A 26,320-nucleotide genomic window follows, 5' to 3' on the forward strand; every position below is an offset into this window, starting at 1 on the left:
TCCTAACTGACTGTTAGAATCAACTGAGAGAACTTTTAAGACAATACCCACGATAAGCCACAGAATAGGAGAGCATGTTTGCAAATTATGTATCTGATAAGGAATTTGCATCCAAAATATGTAAATAACTCTTACAAGTCAGCAATAAAAAGACAAATAACCCAATCCAAAAATAGGCAAATAATCTGGATAGACGTTTCTCTAAAAAGGACATACCAATGACTAATAAACACACGAAAAGATGCTCAATATCATTAGTCCTTAAGCAAACAAATAAACAAAAACCATAACCCATTGCTACTGAGTGAATTCCGATTCACAGCAACCCTATAAGACAGGGTGGAACTGTCTTATAGGTGGAACATAGGGTTTCCAAGGAGCCTCTGGTGGATTTGAACTGCCGACCTTTTGGTTAGCAGCCATAGCTCTTAGTCACTGCAACCACTTCCTACCCACTAGGGTGGCTGTAGTAAAAAAAAAGATGGGCAATAACAAATGTTGTCAAGGATGTGGAGAAGCTGGAACCCTCATACCTTGCTAGTGGGAATGTAAAATGATGCAGCTGCTTTGAAAAACAGTTTTAGAGTTCCTCAGAAGTTAAATATAGAATTCTCACATGAATCAGCAATTCTACTCCAAGGTCTATATCCAAGATGATTGAAAACAGATGTTTACACAGAGATTTGTACGGGAATATTCATAGCACCAATGTTTATAACAGCAAAAATAGAAACAATTGATGAATGGAAAAACAAAATGTGGTATATTCATACAGTGAAATATTACTTGGCTGTAAAAAGTGATGAAGTTCTGATACACGTTACAACATGGATGAGCCTTGAAAACCTATGCTAAGTGAGAGAAGCCAGACACAAAAGACCACATATTGTAGGATTCCATTTATATAAAGCTCCCAGAAGAGACAAATCCGTAGACACAGAAAGTAAATTAGTAATTGCCATGGATTAGAGGGAAGGAAGAACAGGGAGTGACTGCTAATGGGCATGGGGTTTCTTTTTGGGATGATGAAAATGTTCTGAAATTATATAGTGGTGATTGATGTACAGCTCTCTGAATATACTAAGATCTATTGAATTGTATACTTTAAAAGAGTGAACTTTATGGTGTGTGAATTATATCTCGATATAGTTCCTATTAAAAAAAAGAAGAAAACAAACCAGAAACCCAAACAAATAATGACCCTCAGCCTAGACTAATTAAATGAGACTTTATGGGAGCAGTACTTGGACACGGGTACAGGTATTTAAAAAAAATTCCTGGCGTGCAGCCAGCATTGAGAACTACGTAGGAGATGAAAAGCTGTTAGTAACTTAGTCATATGAAGCTCCTTCCTTCCCAAAGCAAAAACAAAACTCCTGAGTTCTTGAATTCAAATTCTAGTTAAATTATAAACTTCATTTAAGTCTCATTTCATCGGCTTTTCAGTGTAGGTGTGTAGGGTGTTGCTTCAAATTCCCTTTTTTTTTCTTTTAAAATGTTAAGTAGATAATTATTAGCATACCTCAAAACAATAGCAAAAAATTTTTTGTATTGAAATTCGTGCTTCTAGCTGACTTGAATTTTAGTCCTAGTTTTGTCTACCATTTGTTCAGTGACTTTAGACAAAGCATCTAATATCTCCAGGTCTCGTACAGTCATTAAACAAACAAACACACAAACACGTTTGAATAGATTGTTCTATGCCAGGCAATGGGACACAGGAGTAAAAGAGATAGACATATTCTTTTTCTTCATGGATTTTATAATCTAGATTCAGGTTCTTTGCCTTTAAAGTGAAGAAATTGAAGTAGAAGGTCTTGAGGTTCTTTGCTCTTTTATGGGGATAACACAGAAGTCAAAGCTGGATCATAGAGATAGCTCTTGTGGACCTTTTCCATCTTCTGTGATTTAAGGGGACAAAAACGTGAATTTCTTGTGGAGGCTATTTGCAGATAAATTAAAGCAAACCCTTTGGGTTTTTTTTTTTTTTTTTTTTTTTCCCGCTATATCCTACTCTTGGAATGGCCAATAAAAAGAGTCAAAATGTTTCAAAACATTTCAATTCCTTCACAAAAGCCTGTACTACAACTTAAAAACAGAAATATTTGTACAGCTGTGTCAGGCGTTAAAAGCCATTTCCAAGTGTACCACTCAAGCAGTACATCAGCCCAATGCACGATTAACATCCTGGGAGTCTCAATACAGATTCAAAAATTCGGGGTGCATAGCTGTGGTGCTCAATGCCAACAGAAGGGCACATTCTCCCTTCCAGGTGAAAACATGATCCATTGTTTCATTCCAAGGAGGAAAAAATAACATCAGGATGCCAACTTTTAAACTCTGCTGCTGATGGGCGTGCCATCAAGTCGGTTCTGACTCATACAGCCCTGTAGGCCAGAGTAGAACTGCCCCATAGGGTTTCCAAGGAGCAGTTGGTGGATTTGAACTGCCTACCTTTTGGTAAGTAGCCGAACTCTTAACCCCTATACCACCAGGGCTCCTTTAAACTCTAGGTATAATTATTTCCCGAAGAGCTCCTGCATCTTCTTCTGCTAAGAGAAAGGCCCTGTTTGTTTTGTTAATGAATACATCTTGACTTCGGAAAAAAAAAAATCATTCTTATACCTTTGTTCTAAACAAATGATTTTTTTCCTCCAGAAAACAAGATTTTTGTGAAGCAGGCGCCGATGCTCGTGGCGTACAACAATGCGGTAAACCTTAGCTGCGAGTATACTAACAACCTCTTCTCCAAGGAATTCCAAGCTGCCCTTTATAAGGGAGTGGATAGTGACGTGGAAGTCTGTGTTGTGAATGGGAATTACTCCCATCAGCTTCAGTTTCACTCAAATACGGGATTCAACTGTGATGGGAAACTGGGCAATGAAACAGTGACATTCTACCTCTGGAATTTGTACGTTAACCAAACGGACATTTACTTCTGCAAAATCGAGGTCATGTATCCGCCTCCTTACATACACAATGAGAAGAACAATGGAACCATTATCCATGTGAAAGGTAATATGCAACTCTAACTATGTCCCACCCTAAAGCAACGGTTTTCAACTGCAGTCTTGAAAACTAGGTCATGGTCAGTGGAGAGATTAAATATGCCCTAAGTGATGTGATATTAATAAAGTTAAATAATGTCTAATAATAAATAATAATAAATAACAGATCACTCATGGGAGTATTCTCCATCGAGTGGATCATGGCGGAGAAATGTTAAGCTCTTCCTTTAAAATGTAAGCTCAGTGTAAGGAATCAAACAAATCCCACTTTTCATTTCTCTGACACCAGAAATGCTGACCAATCGAAATCAATGTGTTATCAAGTCTATTCCACTTCTGCTTTGACACCAGCTGCCCGTGCAGCACTTCTTCCTATGACCTGAAGCACCCAGAGCTGGGGCAGACCTCAGACATTCAAGGTCACAGTCCTCCAGACTGCCAGGTCCGCCCAAGACTTCAGACACCATCCACAAATTTGGGAGTCCCCAGGGCTCGCCTGACTTAAGATCTGCTGACTACAAATTGAGGGGTTTCCCCCTACCCTACCCCTTGAGGTTGCCAGCCATAAGCTTGGGGGTCTCCAGGGCCCTCTCATTTCTCACCTGCTGATTCTCACTACTTCCTTGGGTTTGATAATTTAATAGAATGAGTCAGAACTCACAAAAGCACTTATGATTATAGTTTTATTATAGGAAAAAGGATATACATGAAGAGATGTATGGGTGAGGTGTGGGAGGGCTCCCACTGTGGAGGTTCCCTGTCTCAAAAAGTGACGTACTACCCTTCCACCTGCATCAAGGTGTTTTGCCAACCAGGAAGCTCCTGAGGTTTCTCTATCCAGAGCATTTATTGGGGCCCCATTACGTAGGTATGATTGATTGAATTAGTCTACCTCTCCTGAGGTCAGCTGCTATCACAAGGTGGTCTTTCTGGACTGGCCAGGCCCCACCTGAATTATCCCATTAGCATGAACTGTCAGGTGTGGTCTGGAGACCCATAAATTAAGAAAGGCACCTCAATTACTCCAGACATTTCAAGGAACCAAGGACAAAGGCCAAATTACTTTAGGTAAATTTAATGTAAACCCGAGGCTCAGATACAAGAAGAAGTTGGATTTAATGTATCAGAACTCAGGAAGAATGGGTTGTAGTCTCAGTTAATTCATAGACTTGGGCTTTTAGTCTTTTTGTGTTCCATGGTCTTTCTCTGCAAAAATGCCCCCCACCTCTGCCACCCATTTTCCAAAATTAGTCCAAAGGATGCTGGACTAACTAGGGGACATAAAATTTGCCATTAACCAACTCTGTGATCTTCAAGGACCCAACATCTTCATTGCCTAAAACTCAGTATTATTAAGTAGTATTCTGGAATTAGTGGAAATAAATTTACTGGGTTTATGTTGCAATTGTACTCTTTCTAAATGTTGGGAAGAAAAATCGTTAGGCTTCCAAACTAAAAAAAATAGTTTATTGCTAAGAGCAAACAAAATTGAGAGAGGTCAAGTAGCTTTTTTGTATATTTCTTGCATATACTACAGCTTTTTCTTTCTGTAGAATGCTAAATAAGGTATATGTTCAGTTTTGTATTTCTTAATACTGGTATAATTCCAATAAATATTCTTTCTTCTATGTCAGAACAGAGCATTTCTGATGAAGAATAGGGTACTATTTTTATTTACTTATTTATTAAGGAAGGCACCATTAACTTAATATGGCAGAATAAGTTCTGTGTTCTGGCAAAATATAGGCAATTAATGTGTGAATATTTTGCTTGCTGAGTTCCATTCAGATTTTTAATACCTGTAATATCCTGGGGAAACCCTGGTAGCATGGTGATTAAGAGCTAAGGCTGCTAACCAAAAAGGTCGGCAGTTCGAATCCACCAGGTGCTCCTTGGAAACCCTATGGAGCAGTTCTACCTTGTCCTATAGGGTTGCTATGATTTGGAATCGACTCAACGGCAATGGGTTTGGTTTGTTATATAATATCCTGGTAGAATATTATAGTTGGATCAAGCCCAAGGTTAAAAAAAAAATCATGCAGACTATGGAAGCTAAGAGTGAAACATTTTTTTCTATACGAATGGTATACTACATTAGTATAAAGTATTGCCTGTCTTCTACTTTAGCGTATCATTTACATAGTTTCTTAAAATGGAGGTTAAATATGAAACTAATATTTTCAGAATATACTTAATTTAGATTATTAATTTGGGCCCATTTTTTTGCATGTGGAGGATCCAAATCAAGTTCACAGACTTTTTGTCCTACCATATCCTGGTAATAAATACTTTGAAAATTGAATTAATTTTAGATTATAGAGTTCTATTCAAGAATCATAAAATATTAGAACCAGAGAGGACACCAAAGATCCTTTAATAATTTGCAATATTAAAAATCAAGTTATGGGTCAAGAAGGTGAGGGTGTTGTCATGTCTTGGGGTTGGCAACCGATGTCACAAAACAATATGTGTATTAATTGTTTAATAAGAAACTAATTTGTTCCGCAAACCTTCACCTAAAGCGTGCACACACGCGCATACACACACACACACACACACCCACACACACACAAAGATGTAATTGAAAAAAAAAAACAAACTACTCAAGCTATGGAGAAAGGTCAGAATGGTCCCCCTGAGGCTTACCAGGGGCTCAAGTTCCATTGTCACCTCTCACTCGAAAATCTGTGCCTGATGAATTCTTGGAATTATTAGTTCACCATCTCATCACTCGAAAACAGTGTCCTATCTCCTCTGCACTCAGCCACTTTGCTTCATTTCCCCTAAAGAACCGCTCACTCAAGAATGCTGTATATGTCAGACATTATTAGTTTGGGAAATTTATTCATTCATTTAGACGAGGCCCTGTTCCAGGCCCTGGAAATTCAACAGTAAACAAAAGAGACAACAATCTCTGTCCTTGTGGAGCTTATATTTCAGTGGAAACACTCAGACAATAAATATAGTAAATAAGACACTATATAGTGTGTCTCATAATTATAAATAAACAGAAAAATAAAGCTGGGAAGAGACATAGGGAGTGTTGGGGGAGGTTGTTGATTTTTTTAAATAGAAGAGTCAAGGTGTCTTCATTGCACAGCCTTTACATTGAGTCACACCCCAAACCCAACCTCTTCTGGGAAATAATTAGCATCGCTAATAACATGCATGATAGGTTTTACTAGGATGGATGAAGACCTCTTCTGGAAAGTTGGTTACCCACCTGCCTAGCTGGCAGATAGCCTGGAGCTTGACAATCTTCCACCAGATCTATTTATTCCTCTTGTTCTTTACGTTTACATTTTTCCTCTTCTTCCTGTCTTCTTTCCTTTAACTGCTCTTCCTTCTTCCTCCTTTGCGTCCTCTTCTTCCTTTTTCTATAACAATTTCTCCCAGAGAGAATTCTTTGATTTAGCTTGCCCAGAGACCTCTGCCCATGTAACAAGCTTGAAATAAAACTGATGTTTCTTGTCAAAACAAACAAACAAACAAACTAACAAACAAAAAAACAAACAAGGAATGTTTTTTAAAAATGCCAAAGCCTAGGCTCTATCCCCAGAGATTCTGATGTAATTAATCTGAACCTTGGGCACTGGTGTGTTTTCAAACTGCCTCAGGTAATCCTAATGTAAAGCTAGGATTGGAAATTCTTGGACTGGAGGATTTTTGGTGTTCTTCCTAGTTCTAATCTTCTGTGACTCTTAAGTAGAACTTTATAGGCCCAATCACCACATTTCTGATACCTAAAGACATAAAGTGACTTCTCCATGATTTTATGTTCTATCAGGCAGAGTTGTAACTAGAACTTTAGCTTCTGATTACCAGTTCAGTGTTCTGATTGCCATATTAGGCTGATGGGTTTCTTAAGGCCTGAAAGCATATATCTCCTTTAACTTATGCCAAGGGTACAACTTGGATATAAATAGCTTAGGGTCTTGATAAACTGGCTTCTGACAGAGGGCTTGGGTTAAGGCTTATTGGAAGTCACAATTTTAAATCACACAGTGGATTTAGCAAAGTCAGGTGAATCACGAAAAAGGAAGTCTGCATACTCTAAGCCAGTGGTATTTTGCATATTTTTATTTCTCTCACATTCTTCTATGATGTTCAGAAGAAGGAAAATGTACTCAAGTGCCATTCCCATATCATTTAACCCACTCTATTCTATTTTTCAGAGAAACATATTTGTCCAGCTCCCCCGTCTACTGAGTCTTCTAAGCCATTCTGGGCACTGGTGGTGGTTAATGGAGTCCTGGCTTTCTATAGCTTGGTAATAACAGTGGCCCTTTGTATTTGCTGGGTAAGAGAAGCAGCACTACTTTTATGTAACTTTTCTAATACACACAATCTGAATATATTTCAGAATTTTTCCTACGTGATTTAATTTCTGTTTAGAGGTGAATATTATTATTTCCTTTTTCCTGACAAGGTTTGAATAGTTTCTCTCTTTAGCCTCTTTATTTGAAATAAAAATCTGATGTGAGGTCTATTTTTTAAAAGGCTCTGATTAGTGCCGGGCAGGGTAAGAAGTTATATGGGCAATTTAGGGTGACAGGAATGAGGGACAGTTACCTTTCTTTTCCCCATTTGTCTATATAACATTTAATACAGTATCTATATCTACATCCATCCATCTATCTATCTATCTATCTATCTATCTATCTATCTATCTATCTATCTATCTATCTATCTATCTATCTATCTATCTATCTATCTATCTATCTATCTATCTATCTATCTATCTATCTATCTATCTATCTATCTATCTATCTATCTATCTATCTATCTATCTATCTATCATCTATCATCTATCTATCATCTATCTATCATCTATCTATCATCTATCTATCTATCTGCATATAAATCTAGGCAATTTGGGAATCTAAGCAACTGAAGTCAATGAACAACTTTAGGGTCCAAAATCATGAGAAATTTGGCAGCTGAAATTCAGATCTGCCAAAAAAACTAGGTCTGTTTATCTGAGTCATATTTTTTTCTTCTCTGAAGCAGTTGGATTGTGTGAGGCCAAGTAGGGTGCTGTCATTATGAAACTATTGTGGTAGTTGGACTTTTCTGAGCTCTTACCACCAAATTGGAGTTTACAACTTTTTCAAATGCTCATGCCTTAAACTTGCTGTATTTTTCTTCACCTTTCTCAATGTCGAATTTTTGGGCTAGGTTTGCACAATCTCAATTGACATCTATTGTTAAAGGGCCTCCTTAGCAAGAATCACTCTCTTACTCAGAAACTTCCTGTTCTTATGTACACATTGTGGTACAGAACACCTCATACTTTGCTTCTATTTATTCTAGAATTTTCTTTTTCTAGAAGTTAGATGTATGTATGAATCGTTTTTTCGACTAGATTGTATGCTCCTCAAGAATAAAGGTCTGTTTCTGTTCATAGTCTCCATCCATCTAGTATTAAGTACATTTAGTACTTAATGAGTGCCTCCTGAATTGATGAATTTAATGATTCTCATAGAGGCCAAACTAAGGACTCAAAATACCAAAGATCATGAAGATGGCACAGGACTGGGGAATGTTTTGCTCTGTTATACATAAGGCTGCCGTGAGTCAGAGCCGACTCAACGGCACCTAACAGCAACATATATGGGTCAATGATTTCTGGAAGCCATGCCGTGTGAAGCCATCCTATCTACTATAGGAGGAGCAGCCCTGAATTCACAATCATGCTCTTCTATCATCCAGCCTTGGAACCTTTTTAACTGCTTAATCTATTGCCAAAGTTTTCCTCTCAGTTTTTCCCCACATGCTCCTCCCAGTTCAGAAAACTCTAGGAGTAGATGGACATTTGTCAGGCTGCCTGTTGCCTAATCTATACCTTCTGCAGGATAGAAGAAATTCTTTATAATAGATATCATCTTGGGAATTTGCCTGGCTCACCATCTGCAAGTTGTCCAGCTCCGATGGGGACTTTGGTATAGTAAAATGTCACTTAAGCTCTGCTTCTCATGTTAGTTGAGTCCATTCATCTTTCTGGATCTTGGTTCTTCATTCAAGGTACCTGCCAGCTTTGACCCTCTGTGGTGTTTGTCAATGATTTGAGAATTCAGAATTCTTAGTTCTTGATGTTTCCTAATCACCGGCCATTGGCTTTTAGGCCTGCTATATGGCTTTTCAACGATCTTGTTAGGAATCTTGACTTTCTAACTTAAAGACCAGGTGCAGTGGATACCCTCCCAGGAAATTCTGCTGACCTAGATCAAAGTGATTTACTAGCTTCACAGGAAGTAGTTTTGCGAACTGCTTTAAGTTTCAGTGGCCAGAAAGGTGCTCTTGATCATTTAAAAATTGTTGTAAATATATATTAGAATATCAGTTACTAAAGAGGCACAAATTTGCTAAATGACTTGAATCACCCAAAGGAATGAATGCAGTTTTTCACTTTCAGTGAGTTTAGACAGTACACTTTCAACTAGGAAATACTGTAGACATGAGAAGAATTGGACAACATGGGTTTTTTTTTTTTTTTTTTTTTTGCAGCACTGCTAATTCCTAGTGAGGTTCATCTTGCTCCGTCTTGAGAAAACCCCCCATTTTCCCATGAATTGGGAGGTCCCAGTACCTGGCATGTCTTGTCATCTGTGGCCTCTTGTAGTCTATTAGGCTACTCAATAAGAGCTACCCTTTATTTGCATTTCAAGTCTAAGTCTTTGTACTCTCTGACTAAAAGAGTGTGAAATCAAAACATATCTATATTTCCTAGAATAACACAGCCTTTTTACCACAGGCTTCTGCTTTCCTTGCTGAGTTAGGCAGCCATGCCATTAGGAATCCCTAGATAAACTCTGAGTACTTTTGCCTGGGTATTTTTTGGTATCCTATTTTTGGCAGGTCTGCAGGGTGCCTTGGTGTAATATGCTGTTTTCTGGAACTCCCTGAGGGCTTGTCATGTGTGTTGTAGGTAGCTCTAGGCTGAGTAGGCTTCTGGAAGCAGCTGCAGATTCTATCTCAGTCCTTGACCTGCTGCTGACATTTGAGTAAATAAAGAGCAACCCTCTGCCAGACTGCCATAGACCAGCACCTGCTACTCTCACTCAATGTTCTGATCATCAGCTGAGCTGGAAAACCTATTCTCTTTCCTATTCTAAAGGTGATTTTTAAAAAACAAGGTCTTCCCCACTGTAGATCACAATTTGGGGAGTGTGAATAATGTCTTCCTGGTAGTATCTGCCTTTAAATCCAGTAGACTGTGTCTTTAAGTGAATTTCTTCGTGTGTGCCCTGTGTCCTGCTGTTGTCCCCATGGTACAAGTGGGTACCAGCTGGAATGGGGCGGGAAAGGGGGAGTGGCCCTTAAACCATACATCTGTAGCCAACATTGACTTACGAAGGGGTGAATAGACGACCTAGTCACACCAACACATGAGACGAGTACTCTCTGCACACATATATGCATATGCTAGATGCTTTTAGATGCACATGCGCACTGTGGTTTCGGTTCCCAGCCATGTATGTGTCATAGCCATCCCACTGTCTGTGTTTAGGGTTATGGCGATAACGAGTGAATTCATCATCTGATAACAGCAAGCGGGCTGAGTTCAGCAGATCTTCCATAATCTCTTGGTGCTAAGTGAAAAACCTCATGTTCATTATTGGAACCTCTTTACCAGTTATAGTTTTTTTTGTGTGTGTGTGTGTCTGTAGGCAAAGGCTATCCCTTCGGAGCCTGGCAAGGGGGGTCCTCAGGTTGGAGTACTTACTCATAAGCATCCTTGCATACACTATTAAAAAAAAATTTTAGGGGCCGGATATTTCCTTGCCATCATCCCTGCCCTGCTCTAAGAGAAAGAATGTAGAACCGAGGTATTTGAAGAACAACTTTACTTGCCACTTGGTTTCCATGACTACCTCTATATAAATAAATCTCTTAATTATGTGTTCAATGCTATCCTCTCGTCTTAGTTCCAGGTAGATAACCCATCCACCATTTCAAATCTCAAATGACCAAAGCTGTATTTATCATCTTGTCTTTCAATTCTATTTCTCCTACTGTCTTGCCTTATGTCTGTGGATGAAACACCATCCTTCCAGTTACTCAGGCACAAATCATCAGTCATTTTTGGGTATTAGAATTGAATAAGAAAGAGGAGTCAAGCAGCCCAACAATATTAATTCAAATTTGGTAATATATTTTGTATACATTTCTTCCTTTTCATTCAGTTTTTTCATGATTGGTCTCCATAGACCAGGATTTCTCAGTCTTGGCACTGTTGATATTTTGGGCCGGATAATTCTTTGTTTTGGGAGGCTGTCCCATACATTTTAGGATGTCCAGCAACATTCCTGGCCTCTATCCACTAGATACCAGTAACATCCCTCCCAGGTATGACAACCAAAAATGTCTTCAAACATTGTCATATGTCCTCTTGGGGGAGGGGGATAGGCACAAAATCATCCATGGCTGAGAATCACTGTTGTAGACCCATTTTTCCCCACCTTTTGTCTCTCTTCCCTTCAGTATCTCTTGTACATATCTGCCATATTAATCTCCTCAAAGCGATCATTTTGTCATGTCATCCTTATTGCCACCAATGTCTTCGATGTAACTAGAGTAAATTATTACTAATAAGAAAATAAATGCTTTTGAATGACTTAAAAAATACAGATTAGTTTAGAGCTAATATTATTCCTATAATAATGGTGCTGCTAGTTACTTGAACTTAATAGCAGTAATAGCAATATGAATAATATTTCTCCTTCCTTGGTATTCAAGAGACCAGATCACCTTAGAATTCTAGTATCTTGGTGCTTCTTCCCTTGATTTTTTTTTCTAAACCTCTCTGCACTTTTCAAGCCCCTCTCCATCCCACACCACTTATATTCTTAAGAGTTGGGCTCAACTCCTAATTTATTGAGGCCATTGAGGTTATCTGCTACGATTTCCTTCTCTGAATAAGTCTTCTCAAGTTAGACGTTTTCTGTCTCCAACTTTGCTAATGCTCTCTCCTTCAGTTAGAGCACCCATTTTGCTTTTTCTGCCTATTGCAATCCTAACCATTCCTCAAAGCCTAGCTCCAAAGCCTTCTGGTTGTAGCATAGAAATGGTGAAAAGAGGCAAGAGTAAAAGCAGGTGTCCAGTTGAGAGGCTACTGAAGTAGCTCCAGGGAGAGATAATGGTAGTTTAGAAATATGATGGCTGTAGTAGAGATGGGGAGAGGTAAGTGGATTTCAGGGACATTTAGGTAAAATCAACAGGATCTGGTAAAAGAGGATAAAGGAGTTGGAGGTGCCAAGGATGAGGCTTAGGTTTCTGGCTTGAGCAACTGTATGGATGGTAGTGTTATTCACTGAGACAGGAAGCACTGGAAGAGAGCCAGATTTGGGGGGAAGATCTTGAGTTTAGTCTTGGACATTTTGAAGTGCCTTTGAGGTTTAGTCCAGAGATACAAATTCAAGTAAATACTGGATGGTAATTAAAGCTGTGAATGTGGACGAGGTTGTCTAGAGTGAGTAGAGTAGAAGGCTGAGGACCAAGCTATGAGTAACTCTAACATTGAATAGCTAATTGGAGAAGGATGAGTTCAAAAGCAGTCAGAGAAGAAGTGGTCAGAGAGGTAGGATGAAAACCAGGATGGTGCTATGTCACATGGCAAAGCGGAAGAGTATTTCAAAAAGGAGAGCATAATCAGTATAGAATTCTGCTCAGAGCTCAGAAAGATGAGGACTGTAAACATGCCAGTTGGGTTTAGTAGCATAAAGTTCGTCATTTTTCAAACACTTCTTTAATACTTACTCATGCCCTTTGACAAAGAAGTTATGAGAGGCTTAGGTAGGAGTGCATGGAAATAAGATCAGCATTGAAGTCATTCACTTATTTACTCATTCAGGTATTCATTCACTCATGTAACAGCGTATCTTTATGTGCTATGCCTATGTGTCAGGAAATTGGCTTTTTTTTTTTCATAATAAAGAATTCTGAATCCAGAAATCAAGATGACTTTCTATTTTTAGAATTTTTATGTGTTCTTTGCTAAAAGTGTAAATTTTACCATCACATTGGTCCAGAAAGGATGCTTATAACCCCCAGTCAAAACTATGTTGAGTCTCATGGTGGGTTTAATTCTTGCTCCATGTCCAGTATTTCCCCTACTTCCCTCACCCCTGGGAGAAATTCATGCTGAGGAAGTTGAGCTTGAGAATAGGGATCGGTGACACTACACCCACCCCTCACTTACTGACATCATTAGGTTCCAAAGACCAGGTCCTTATGAGAAAAATCAACATTATGCAAAAATGGAGGATAATTGCATCAGATCTCAAAATGGAGGCTGACTACATCATTACACAACTGCCAATTTACATCATTGCATAACTGCCAAATCACTTGAGAGTCATGGCCTGGCCAGTTGACACACACCTTAATAGCCAGCATTAGTGTCATGTTCATTACTGCCAGATGTATGTTGTTAATGCACAAAATAGTCAGATAGTAGATTTTTTACTATTGTCATAAAAGTGAAATGTCTGATAATGAGACGGTAAATAAGTGAGGGATAGGTGTATTGTCTTTAGGGAACTACATACATATAAGGGAATAATAATACAACTAGTTATGCAGACCTCTAAATCCTGGTTAATTTGGACTCCATGGCTATGAATTTATGATTATTCCAGTCTCTGGATGAGCTGAAGATCTTCTTTGATTAATTATGGAAAACAAAGCAAATGACTAATGTAAGAAAATTGCAATGGGGATGCTTGGCCTATTCAAAGGAGGAAAGGTCTTCAAGTTCATTTACGTATAAACAGTGGATATGTTAATTAGATATATCAGCAATGCTTATATATTTTTGGAATTTGGATCAAATGACTGCATTGAGAGAAACATGATTCAGATTTTAAAGTCAATCTAGAAAAGTCCAAATTAATTCAGTTAGATTAGTCATTACCCAAGTTCAAGGTGCTCAACAAATGAGTGTTCAGTTTCATTTGATAGCTGATGTTCTGAATAGTTGCTCCCAAAGTAGGCTTTTAATTATAATTTTGTTTGTCTTAGGACAGCTCCTAGTACATCTTCTGTTATGTCCCCAACCCCCTCCACATTGACACTTCTCTTTTTGGCAGATGAAGAATAAGAGGAGCAGGATCCTTCAGAGTGACTACATGAACATGACCCCTCGGAGGCCCGGACCTACCCGCAAACACTACCAGCCTTATGCCCCTGCGCGTGACTTTGCAGCCTACCGCTCCTGACACAGATACCTATCCAGATGTGAGCCGGCTGCTGCCTCTTCATCTGTTCAACACCACTGATCTGGATAGGAAAGAACCGCCTCTGTCTTCAGCCGGCTACCTCGGGCCCCCGTTAGGTCACCGATGCCAGTTTTCTTGGGCGACTGACTAGACTAAATATCAAGATGATTTTGATACTCTGAAATGAAGTTAAAGAAAATTGCTGTGGCGGGTACCTTGCGGTGCCATGATCTAAATTCATACTTAGTATGTATTTATTGACTTGATGAGAAGGTAGAAAACAAGTGAGTGGATTCTGTTGCCTTGAAATCTGCTTCCAAGCTGCTGGTGGAGCCCCGTTCCAGTCTCACTCACCTGCGCATCTCAATCAAGTGAAGTGTGATGACCAAAAACTTCCTAGAGAAGAAAGGTTAAAAAATCATTCCATTCCCAGTTGCTGTGGAGTCAATCCTGACTCACGGCGACCTCATGAGTGTCAGAGTAGATCTATGCCTCATAAGGTTTTCAATGGTTGATTTTTCATAGTTTACCAGGTCTTTCTTCCAAGGTACCTCTGGGTGGACTTGAACTGCCAACCTTTCAGTTAGCAGCAAAGTGAACCTGTTAGCCATTTGTACCACCCAGGGACTCCTAGAAAATCATCCCTGCTCGTTAAATGAGAGTGCAGGGTGGGGGTAGGCTACAGTGGGGAGGGTAGGGAGATGGTGAAACTTAAGATGTTTTTAAACCAGTAAAACGTGGTCTCTCACTCATGAAATGAGCCACTTAGTTCCTATTTAATGCTGTTTTCCTTTTAGTTTAGAAAGACATAGACTTTGTCTGTGATCAATTCTGACCACATTTAGTCATTTTGACCAATGAAATCCCCTCATATCTAGGCAAACAGATATATTCTCTTCACTCCCTGTGATGGAAATTCTGTTTAATATTCACAATATTGTTTAAAAAGAATAAAGTAGTCCTCTACACCAAGGAAGAGTGTGTGTCAGGAAATAAGATCACTTTATGTCAAAATTATTTGAATAAAACAAAGGATTATTTGTTTAGCAGCTCTTTTCAGCCAAACCCTATAGATGGTTTTGTTTTCCATCTCTTTCAGGTTTGAACAGTTGGTCTCTTTAATGTCTGAGTGGAAATCTGAAGTGGGATGCTGAAAAAGCATCCATGGGGCAGAGACGATGCTGTGAAAAAGGGACATTAGCATTCATTAGCGTATGGGGGAGGAGCCACAAGCCGCCTCTTCTGAAGGAGGCAGAATGGAAGGAAATGACAAGATTCTTGCCATGTGCTAAGGGGGTGGCTGGCAGCAGGCAGAAGGCGCTCTCTCTGGTGAGAAACACCTCTAGAGGAACTTTACGTAATTTAGGGTTCAGAGCTTCACAACTCTGTGGGCTCAGCTGCCTGCTTACACTGGAGGTCCATTGATATGGAAAAGTATTTTGGGTTTGTGTCACCTCTAATGGGACAGCATCAAAGCTCTCAAGAGACTCTCCAAGGCCTAGTCCTGGAATGGCCATGGATAATTTTCTGCCTCTGGTTTCGGGTTACCTGGAGCATGCCAGGGGACCTTTAAGAACGGGCTCTCCGACTTCCTTCACAATTTATTCAGTGCTTTGATTTATTCAGATGTTAGAAGAGCCTAGGGTTTTAGAGGCAGGCAGAGCCTGTTCAAGTCCCTGGTATGCCTTTTATTAATAAAAATTGAACGGCCTCAAGCAGTTCACTGCCTCTTCAAGACTGTTTCTTCAGCTACAGAATTTAGATAATTACCAGAAATATCTCTTCCTATACTATAAGCTCCATGAGGGTATGGCTCAAGCCTTTCTTTTCTCTGTTTGTCCCTGGCACTTAGCACCATGTCTGGCTATTATAATGTTAGCTGTTATCATTATTGCCACAGAGATAAATTACGCATAAAGGTGGGCAATGACCTAAGAAGAGAAGGAATATTAACACAAATTTAAACCCACTATCTCTATCTACCCAGAGATGAGGTGCTATAGAATATATTCTGTTTCTGTTTCTTGGGATATTTTAACATGTAATAAAATGTAACATATTTCCCCCCATTTTTATGTATATGAAGGAAACTTCTTTAATTTTTCTTTTTAATGTGGGGAGAAGGGGAGGGGTAAAAATCTTATGACTGCAGACAGAAAATATTGTACTCTATTTGATTAACTTAATCAATTCATAAAAGGTCAAACTCAGCAATACCTGGATGGTGAAGGACTGTTGAATTTACACTGGCACACATATCACATTGCCATCCTCTGGGGACACAGAATTCTTCAGTCCAAGTTATGTAATTGTGTTTGAAAATGACAGAGCTGGAGAATTTTAGGAAGGGCAGTAGCAAAAAACAAAAATGGAAAGATTTGATCTTTGATAATAAATGCTTTTATTTTATGACTGGAAACGGAGATTAACTAAAGATGAATCACACTTGAGATTTTTCTTACTCACTCTGTACAGAGCCAAAGTAGAAATATTATATAAGGAAGCCTGTTTTCACTGTTAGTATGAACCAAGAAATGGTTTAAAAATGGTGGCTGGAGTTATGTCTTTATAGTTTCAGATACGGTACTTATGAGGAAAACAATATTGTTTTCTGCTACTATGGTAAGACTCTTAAGGGTAATGATAGTCCTGTAAATTTTTATTATGAGCTTACATATTTGGGGCTGAATGTGTCAATTTAAAGAAATCAAGTGTACATTATGTTCTGTGTATTCAGTGATAAAATTACTGAACTACCACTGAACTGTTTTAAAATTTGTGTCTTAATATTGTTTTTCAGAGCAAGTATGCTTTATTTTGGCAATGATTCTGGGAGTAACTTGCTCTTTAAAAGATGTATAACATAAATCCTTTTCTCCAGTTTTTAGTAGGATTGGGAATGCTCTTGCCTCTAGTTTTATCAGTGCCTTCATTGGTTTTTCTCTTTGTTGTCTTTCAGACATGTTGCAAAGTCTAGAAAAAACAGACTTTGGAGTTGAAGTCACAGATTAAAAAAATCTAGACTTTCAAATATTAGCTTCATTTCAAGCAAGGCACACTTCTGGTGACAATTTTTTGCTTGGTTCCAGTCACAGTTTCTCATCAGACCAATGGTTTACCTCTCTGAGATGCTGGCCTGGACTTACCCATGCATTCTATGTGATGTGAACACTCTATGAGAGAGATCGAACTTGAGCCTTGACTCCATCAGCCCCTTGGGTTAACTAACTGAGCCACCAATGATCATGGTTATTTGAATGGGGATGTTGATGGGCAAGCGGATGTCTGAACCTTCATCCCAGCCTTTTGCACTACTGGATGGGAACTACGGTAGGCCAAGGGCTTATCTCAGAGAGTGAAATTCAACTAGACGTTGGAGGTTAGAGATGGTCCCAATGATGAACCTAGAACTAGGGTCATCAATGCTATAGATCTGTTACCAACCCAGGCCAAAAACAGTGGCATGGGCTCTAAAGAATTGGGGTGGATGAGTCTTTGGCATTTGCAAGGACATTCAAGGCTCAGGATCTCTTTCTCTCTCTCTCATAAGTATATAGCTGCTTTTCTACCATATTCCGGCTCAAACAGCACAGGCATGTTCCCACCTCAGGTCCGTTACATGTACTATTTCTTCTGCCTTGGGTGTGCTCCCCAGGCATGTGCACGGCTTGCTTCCTCATCTCCTCTGGTCCCTGCTCAAATGATGCCTTGTACTGTAATTAAGGAGCACTGTAGTTAAGGAGTGCAGTGGTTAAGTTCTAAGCTCCTAACCAAAATTTCAGCAGTTCGAATTCACTAGCCACTCCCTCAGAACCCCATGGGGCAGTTCTACTCTGCCCTGTAGGATTGCTATGAGTCTGAATTGACTTGATGGCACCAGCTTTGCTTTTGTTTTTTGACTCTATTTAAAGCCCCTTCCATTCCATACCCTTATCTGCTTTCTTTACTTGCTTTTCTTCATAGTATTTTCACTTTCTGTTACCTAGATGTTTTACTTATTTGTTTGTTTATTGGTTATCTCCCCAACTGGAATGTAAACTCCGTGAGGGAAGGGGCTTTGTTTTGTTTATTGCTGTATCTCCAGTGATATTTATTGACTGAATGAATAAATTTCGCATGACCTTATCAATGAATGGCCAGTTTAAATGTTCTAATCAGACTCTGAGAAGAAGAAAGCCTGTTTTGTTTTTTGCTTTTGTATTAATAAATTCAAACATTAATTTTATTTGAAAAACGAGGTAAAACATATATGCAGCCAAACCCGGAGAAAGAAAACTTGATGGATATATGTTCACTGACATTTTAGAAATTTGTGTGCAATGAGGAAAACCAAAACTATTAGAAAGAATATCTTTAAAATCACGCTAAATAAGCCACAGTCAGGAGTCAGTTGATTTCCCGTAAAGACCCCAAATTCCCTCTGAATGGAGTATTGACTACATTTTAAACATGTCTTTAGCCTAAGGCTTCTGAAAAATGTTGCTTTTGTAGTTGTAGTCCTTTCTTATTACTGAACTGCTACTCTTTTTAATGGGGTGATTTTACCCCAACGAATTCTCTCAATGCTTTGGCTCTGATTCAGAAAGAGCTCAAAGATGACAATACTGAAGACAGACAATTTCAGCTTCTTCACGTATCATGCTCACATCATAACTGAGGACTCTAATAGCTTCAAAAACCAAAACCAAATCCAGTGCCGTTTAGTTGATTTCAACTCATGGCGCCCCTATAGGCCAAAGTAGAACTGCCCCATAGAGTTTCCAAGGAGCGCCTGGTGGATTCGAACTGCTGACCCTTTGATTAGCAGCCATAGCACTTAACTACGACACCATCAGGATTTCCTCCTCTAATAGCTTGCAGTACTGTAAAAATAATAACAACAACAGCAACGAACAAACTAACGAAACTTGTGACATTTGGAGCAACTTGAAAATTGAAATCAGGCTTGTATTAACCATTGCGTGTGTGTGCACACACACACCAACAAACCCACTATCATTTTGTAGGTAGGAGAAGGCACTTAACCAACAGACCCAAGATCAGGCCCGGTAATTCACATAGCCTCCTGTTTCCTTTGCTGCAGATTGTACCACGAGGGTGGCTTGAAATCAAATAGGTGTACAAGGACTTCCTCTCTAAACAGACTCTTGTCTTTGCTGAAAAGGAGTTCTTTAAACTTAACAAAGGTAACTAAAACTTGAAAAATATGGCCTTACATATGTCCTTCTCCGAGAAAGACTAAACTCAGCTAGTTACTCATGGGTTCAATAGGACAAGTCAAATCAAATGGAAAGGGTAAGATTGGTAAAAATTGGTTGCTAAGTGAATCGGCTCAATAAGCTACTCCTTTACCTGGGCTCATAAAAGTAGCGTAGCCTAGTTCTGTGAAAGGGTTCTAGTGCCATGAAACTAAAATTCAGTATGAAATAAAACGCAAACTTCAGGGCTTCACCTGACAGAAGTCTAACCTTGTTCTAACTAACTCACTGCACAAAAAGCATGATTGCCCCAGCCGTGTCTTCACTTCTTTTCTCCAGTCTGGTAAAATACATTATGATTCATTTTTAAACAGTACCCTTTCTCCCCCTCTCATCTCATTTGGAGCAGAGATAATGGGCAGGTGAGAAAACTCAGGGAAACTTCTGGATCCACAATGGTGGCTGGACTGTTACACTAAGCAGCAGCAGGACTGTCTGGGAGTTATATTGGAATCCTGTTTGGAAACAGCTTCTCCAAGTGTCTACCTGTGCCTCTTAAACCGAGGCACTGCCTAAATCTTGATTTTTCCACAGTGGGGCTCAGAGTAGTTTTGTCATTTAAGAAAGCATCTGAGTGGGTGGACCTCTCCACTTTCTCTGATTTGGCTTCCCAGAAGAAAGGTATGCTTTCCCTTCCAAGATTCACAGGCTCCTAGCACCTAGAAACCCAGGCCTCTGTCCAGAGCAAAATGTGGCACACTCTCTCAGTGGGCCATTTGTTCTTTTTGGGATGTTGACACTGAGGCCCACACTTGAAAAAAGTCTGGGATGAAATTTGGGTGACCCAAGAATAAGTCAGCTCTTCCAAGTTGACCTCACTTTTGGTGCAACCCTAAGGGCAAGATACATGCTTTTGAAGACCATGTCCCTATCCTTGCCTTCTGTTTGAACTCTATGAAATGGCTGGGGATGCCAGAAATTCGAAAGACAAAAAGTTGTAGAAAGGTGAATTTATCTCTGGGTAGAGGTGGATTGGCTTTGACTTACTTCATTGGGCAGAACTGTCTCAATGACAGATTTAAACAATTCTCTAGCTCCAAAGCAAAAAATGTGAGAACTGGGTGGAAATGTCAGTTGAGACAGAGGAGCAGCAAACAGCTTTGTTTTCCTACAGTTGTGGTTTTACACGGTGATGATGACACACAAAGATGAAAATGTGCAGCATGAACTCCAGTTCTTATCTGAGTGAGCATCTCTGCCAAGGCTGAAGGATATGTGTAGGTGTCACCTGCCAGCAAAGAGACACAGAGAGAGAGAGAGAAAGAAAAAGAGGCCCTGTTTCGGAAAGAAAAGCCAGTTAATCAGAGATCAACAATGACAAGTGGTGCTGTTTATTTCATTAGCTTTATATTCGATTTCCTTCGCCTTGATAATCCCCAAGTCTCAATTTAGTTTCTGGCATATGTAAGCGTCTGGTGACTAAAGAGGAGGTGGAGAAGGTGGGTTTGAATGTACTGTGGCATCTACCATAGTTATTTAAGTCATTTCTTCATTCTCCTTGGCACATGCTTAGCATTTGGATATATTAGCTTCCAAAGTGTAAATTTTTGCCAACTTTTGGGGACAATGACCCAAGGGTAGACAGACTTGAGTTTGTTGTTCAGGCCCCTCTTCACTCCCAACCCTGTAAAACTCTTGCTTCACTTGTTTTGTGTTTCTTTCTCCTCTCTTCCTCCTCATTCAGTGACTACTTAATGAGCACATACCCAGCTTTAGGAAGTGGGCTAGGTACTGGGGATGCTGCAGTGAGCAACACAGATAGCTCTATACTTACCAAGTGCAGAGAGTATATGTTTGTACATCCTTTCACTTTTTTTTTTTTTTTCCCTGCTCATAGCCTGCTCCTCACAGTGATCACTTAGTTTTGATTGTGGTACTTAGACTTTAACATGGCAATTTGATAGCCTTTGAATTGTTGGGTTGCCTGGAATTTATTTTTTTGAGATGTTCTTATTTAACATCTCTGGTACTCTTAATGTCGTAGGCCAGGGTTCAATAAGTTTTCTCCTGTAAAGGGCTAGACAGTAAATATTTTAGACTTTGCTCGCCATGTGGTCTTTGTTGTGCTACTCAGCTCTGCCATGGTAGTGTGAAAGCAGCCATAGACAATATGCCAACAAATGAACATGTCTACATTTCCATAAAACTTCATTTGCAGACACTCACAATTTGAATTTCAGATAGTTTTCACAAGTCATGCAATCTTATTCTCAGCTCATGTGCCGTACAAAAACAGGCGATGGAGGCTGGATTTGGCCTGTGAGCTGTTTGCTGACCACTGTCTTAGACCTAAACCACAATTTTAGGAGGGAATGCTCCTTTGATTTCCAGCCACAGTGCACATTTTTAGGGCTGTAAAGAACCAAATCTTTTTTTTTTTTTTTAAAGAATCAGTTTGGATGTGTATAAAGGCTTCCTGGGAGTGGTGTCAAGTATCTGTTTTGAAAGAAGGACATGGATCATTAAAGAAGAAACTTCATATGAGGGAACGCCATTTAGGTAGCAGAAATGGAAGGTTATAAGAAAGAGAGATCAGAAGCTGTTTTGTGATCATAGAGTTCCTGGTATAGCATTGTTCAATGCCGGAAAACTTTGGAAATTGTGGTTACTCTTTTCTCAAGCTCTTCTTGGCCTTCCTCTTCTTTTCAAGGCATCGAATCCTTGTAATCTCCAAGGAAACAAAGTAAACATCTAGTCACAGTAAGCAGGGGCCAGAAAATGGCCTGTGTACTTTGTAATAAACAGGACTACTTTCCTTGCTAATTCTTCTAAACATAAAAAAAAAAAAACATAGCACTCCCAATATCCAACTTGGGGTGGGTGGAGCAGAGATCAGAAGCAGCTGTCTCAGAATTGTCCTCCTACTTTTGATTCATTCCATTCTTTCAGTCTGTACTAGGCTGCCATTTCGTGGGTGACCAAGAGTGATCCCCACTTCCAAATTTTACTCAGATCAGAGCCGCACTGACCAGATCCTTACCATCTCTTACTGTCATTCCCTGGTCCCATTAATCACTGCTGGTTACTGCCAAGGTACAAATAAGACTCTGGAAGCAGCCCAGCATATGGGGCACCCTAAGACACATACCCATTCACACCATTTGGGTAATTTAAAAATAGGATCAAATATAGCATTTAGCCTGGTCAGCCAAGCCAAGATCAGAAAATGCCTCTAAAACGTCAGATAATTAAGACTATTGTGCCAACAGCTTAAAAAAAAAAAAAAAAATTTTTTTTTTTTTTGGGATGTGAGTAATGAAAAAAGCTTGGGCAAGCTTGGGCAGAATGGATTTATTCTGACTTTGTACATGGTAATCAAATTCTGGGTCTGGGATTTTTGTTCTCCAGCCTGCCGGGCTGCTGTGCACAGTTGTGCATTGTTACGAATTGTATGTCTTGGCCAAGGGGGCAGATGGGGCTGAAATCCACTCAGCCCCAGTTATGCACCTGCAAAGCTATGCCCACCTGGAGACAGTGCCTTTCTCTAAGGTCCCCACACTTTGGCCTTGCCAGAATGCTTGTGTTTCTGCCACTGGGTCACTGATATTCCTAGAACAAGTTATATCCCAATTATCAAAGCAGAAACTATCTAAAATGAACAATAGTTAAAACAAAATACAATTAACAATTTTTTTTTTTCAAATTATTACCAGCTTTCCTGTCCCCTCCTGCCTTCTAGTCTTTGCCCCTGGGCTAATGTGCCCCTTTAGTCTCGTTTTGTTTTATGTCTAATTTTTGTTTTAAAAAATTTTATTTTTATTGTGCTTTAAGAGAAAGTTTACAAGTCAAGTCAGTCTCTCATACAAAAATTATATACACCTTGCTATATACTCCCAGCTGCTCTCCCCCTAATGAGACAGCACACTCCTTCTCTCCACCCTGTATTCCCGTGCCCATTCAGCCAGCTTCTGTCCTCCTATGCCTTCTCATCTCCCCTCCAGACAGGAGCTGCCCACATAGTCTCATGTGTCTACTTGAGCCAAGAAGCTCACTCCCCACCAGTATCATTTTCTATGTTATGGTCCAGTGGAATCCCAAGTGTTGGCTTTGGAAATGGCTCCAGTTTTGGGCTAACAGAAGGTCTGGGAACCATAACCTCCAGGGTCCTTCTAGTCTCAGTCAGACCATTAAGTCTGGTCTTTTTCTGAGAATTTGAGGTCTGGCCCACTGCTTTCCTTCTCCATCAGTGATTCTCTGTCAGGGCAGTCATAGCTTGTAGCTGGGCACCATCTAGTTCTTCTGGTCTCAGACTGATGTAGTCTCTGATTTATGTGGCCCTTTCTGTCTCTTGGGCTTATAATTACCTTGTGTCTTTGGTGTTCTTCATTCTCCTTTGCTCCAGGTGGGTTGAGACTAATTAATGCATCTTAGGTGGCCACTTGCTAGTATTTAAGACCCCAGCCTGTCTAATTTTTGGGTGAAGGAGTGACTTCATTCCTGAGCTAAAAGGGTGTCTGGGGGCCATATTCTTGGGGTTTCTTCAGTCTCTGTCAGACTAGTAAGTCTGGTCTTTTTTTGTGATTTAGAACTTTGTTCTACATTTTTCTGCAGCTCTGTCTGGGACCCTCTATTGTGATCCCTGTCAGAGCAGTCAGTGGCGGTATGCTGGCACCATCTAGTTGTGCTGGACTCAGCCTGGCGGAGGCCATGGTAGTTGTGGTCCATTAGTCCTTCGGACTAATCTTTCCCTTGTGTCTTTAGTTTTCTTCACTCTTCCTTGCTCCAGATGGGGTGAGGCCAGTGGAATGTCTTAGATGGCTGCTCACAGGCTTTTAAGACCCCAGACGCTACTCACCAAAGTAGGATATAGAACATTTTCTTTATAAACTATGTTAAGCCAGTTGAGCTAGATGTTCCCCGAGGCCATGGTCCCCACACTACTCAGCCCAGGTAATTTGGTCCCTCAGGGAGTTTGGATGTGTCTATGGAGCTTGTGTTACCTTGCCTTGTACAAGTCGTGCTGGCTTTCAGAGTATTGTGTGCTATCTTACCCTTCACCAAAGCTATCACTTATCTAATTGTCCATTTAGTGTTTTTCCATTCCTACCTCTCCTTTTCTTCGTAACCATCAAGGTTGTTTCTTTTTGTGTGTAAGCCTTTTCACAAGTTTTTATAGTAGTGGTCTCATATAATATTTGTCCTTTTGTGATTGACTTATTTCACTCAGCATAATGCCCTCCAGATTCTTCCATGTTTTGAGATGCTTTGCAGATTCATCATTGTTCTTTATATCTGAGTAGTACTCCATTGTGTGCATATGTGCATATACCATAGTTTGTTTATCCATTCATTTGTTGATGGGCATCTAGGTTGTTTCCATCTTTTTGCTACTGTGAACAATGCTGCAATGAATGTGGGTGTTCATGTGTCTATTTGTGTGATGGCTGTTATTTCCCTAGAATATATTCCTAGGAGTGAGAATGCTGGGTAATATAGTATTTCTATTTCTAGCTTCATAAGGAAGTGCCATATCGTTTTCCAAAATGGTTGTACCATTTTGCATTACCACCAGCAGTGCATAAGAGTTCCAGTCTCCCCACAGCCTCTCCAACATTTGTAATTTTCTGTTCTTTTGATTAGTGCCAGTAATGCCAGGGTGAGATGACATCTCATTGTGATTTTGATTTGCATTTCTCTAATGGCTAGTGATCTCGAGGATTTCCTCATGTGTCTGTTAGACACTTGAATGTCTTCTTTGGTGAAGTGTCTGTTCATTTCCTTTGCCCATTTTAAATTGGATTATTTGTCTTTTTGTTGTAGAGGTGTTTGATTTTCCTATAGATTTTAGAGGTTAGACCTTTGTCAGATTTGTAATAGCCAAACATTTTTTCCCAGTCTGTATGTTCTCTTTTTACTCTTTTGGTGAAGTCTTTTGATGAGCTTAAGTGTTTAATTTTTAGAAGATCCCAGTTATCTAGCATATCTTCTGGAGTTTCTATTGTTAGTTATGGTTTGTATCCTGCTAATGCCATGTATTAGGGCCCCTAGCATTGATGCTATTTTTTCTTCTATGATCTTTATAGTTTTTGGTTTTATGTTTAGGTCTTTGATCCATTTTGAATGAATTTTTGTGTGTGGCGTGAGGTATGGATCCTGTTTCATTTTTTTTGCACATGAACATCCAGTTTTGCCAGAACCATTTGTTAAAAAGACTGTCTTTTCCCCATTTGGTGGACTCTGGGCCCTTGTCGAAGATCAGGTGACTGTAGGTGGATGGATTTACATATGGGTTCTCAATTCTGTTGCATTGGTCAATATATCTGTTATTGTACCAGCATTAGGCTGTTTTGACCACCGTAGCTGTATAGTAGGTTCTGAGGTCAGGTAGTACAAGTTAATGATTAGTTTTTCCAACTCTTTAAAGAATGTTGTGGGTATTTGGATTGGGATTGCGCCGTATTTGTAAATTGCTTTGGGTAAAATTTCATTTTCACAATGTCGAGTCTATCTATTCATGAGCATGGTATGTTTTTCCATTTATGTAGATCTCTTTTGGTTTCTTGCAGTAGTATATTTTGTAGTTTTCTTTGGCTAGGATTTTGTTGAGAATTTTTGCATCTATATTATGAGAGATATTGGTCTGTAAATTTCTTATTTTGTGGTGTCTTTGCCTGGTTTTGGTATTAGGGTTATGCTGGCTTCATAGAATGAATTCGGAAGCATCCCTTCCTTTTCTATGTTCTGAAATAGTCTGAGTAGTACTGGTGTAAGCTCTTCTCTGGATATTTGGTAGAATTCTCCAGTGAAGTCATCTGGGCCAGGGCTTTTTTTGTTGTTGTTGAAAGTTTTTTTAAATTATCTTTTCAATCTCTTGTTAGGGGTCTGTTCAGATTTT

The 26,320-nt window shown here is 39.6% G+C and overlaps 1 protein-coding gene across 3 annotated transcripts in view; it reads left to right on the top strand.

The window, feature by feature from the left end:
• Positions 1–18,343, top strand: part of CD28 (CD28 molecule) — a 39,821-nt gene extending 21,478 nt beyond the window's left edge. Inside the window, exons 2-5 of one of the 3 annotated variants that reach the window (XM_049887932.1) lie at positions 2,273–2,460; positions 2,659–3,015; positions 7,184–7,308; positions 14,099–18,343. In XM_049887932.1, the coding sequence (XP_049743889.1) occupies positions 2,688–3,015; positions 7,184–7,308; positions 14,099–14,227 (582 nt within the window). In that variant the 5' untranslated portion in view covers positions 2,273–2,460; positions 2,659–2,687 and the 3' untranslated portion in view covers positions 14,228–18,343. Of the gene's footprint in view, positions 1–1,578; positions 2,461–2,658; positions 3,016–7,183; positions 7,309–14,098 lie in introns of those variants that run through there. The other 2 variants (XM_049887931.1, XM_049887930.1) reach the window with 2 other exon arrangements.
• The last annotated feature ends 7,977 nt before the right edge of the window (positions 18,344–26,320 follow it).

The sequence above is a fragment of the Elephas maximus genome, chromosome 6 (genome assembly GCF_024166365.1).
Source record: "Elephas maximus indicus isolate mEleMax1 chromosome 6, mEleMax1 primary haplotype, whole genome shotgun sequence".
In the NCBI taxonomy this organism is placed as follows: domain Eukaryota; kingdom Metazoa; phylum Chordata; class Mammalia; order Proboscidea; family Elephantidae; genus Elephas; species Elephas maximus.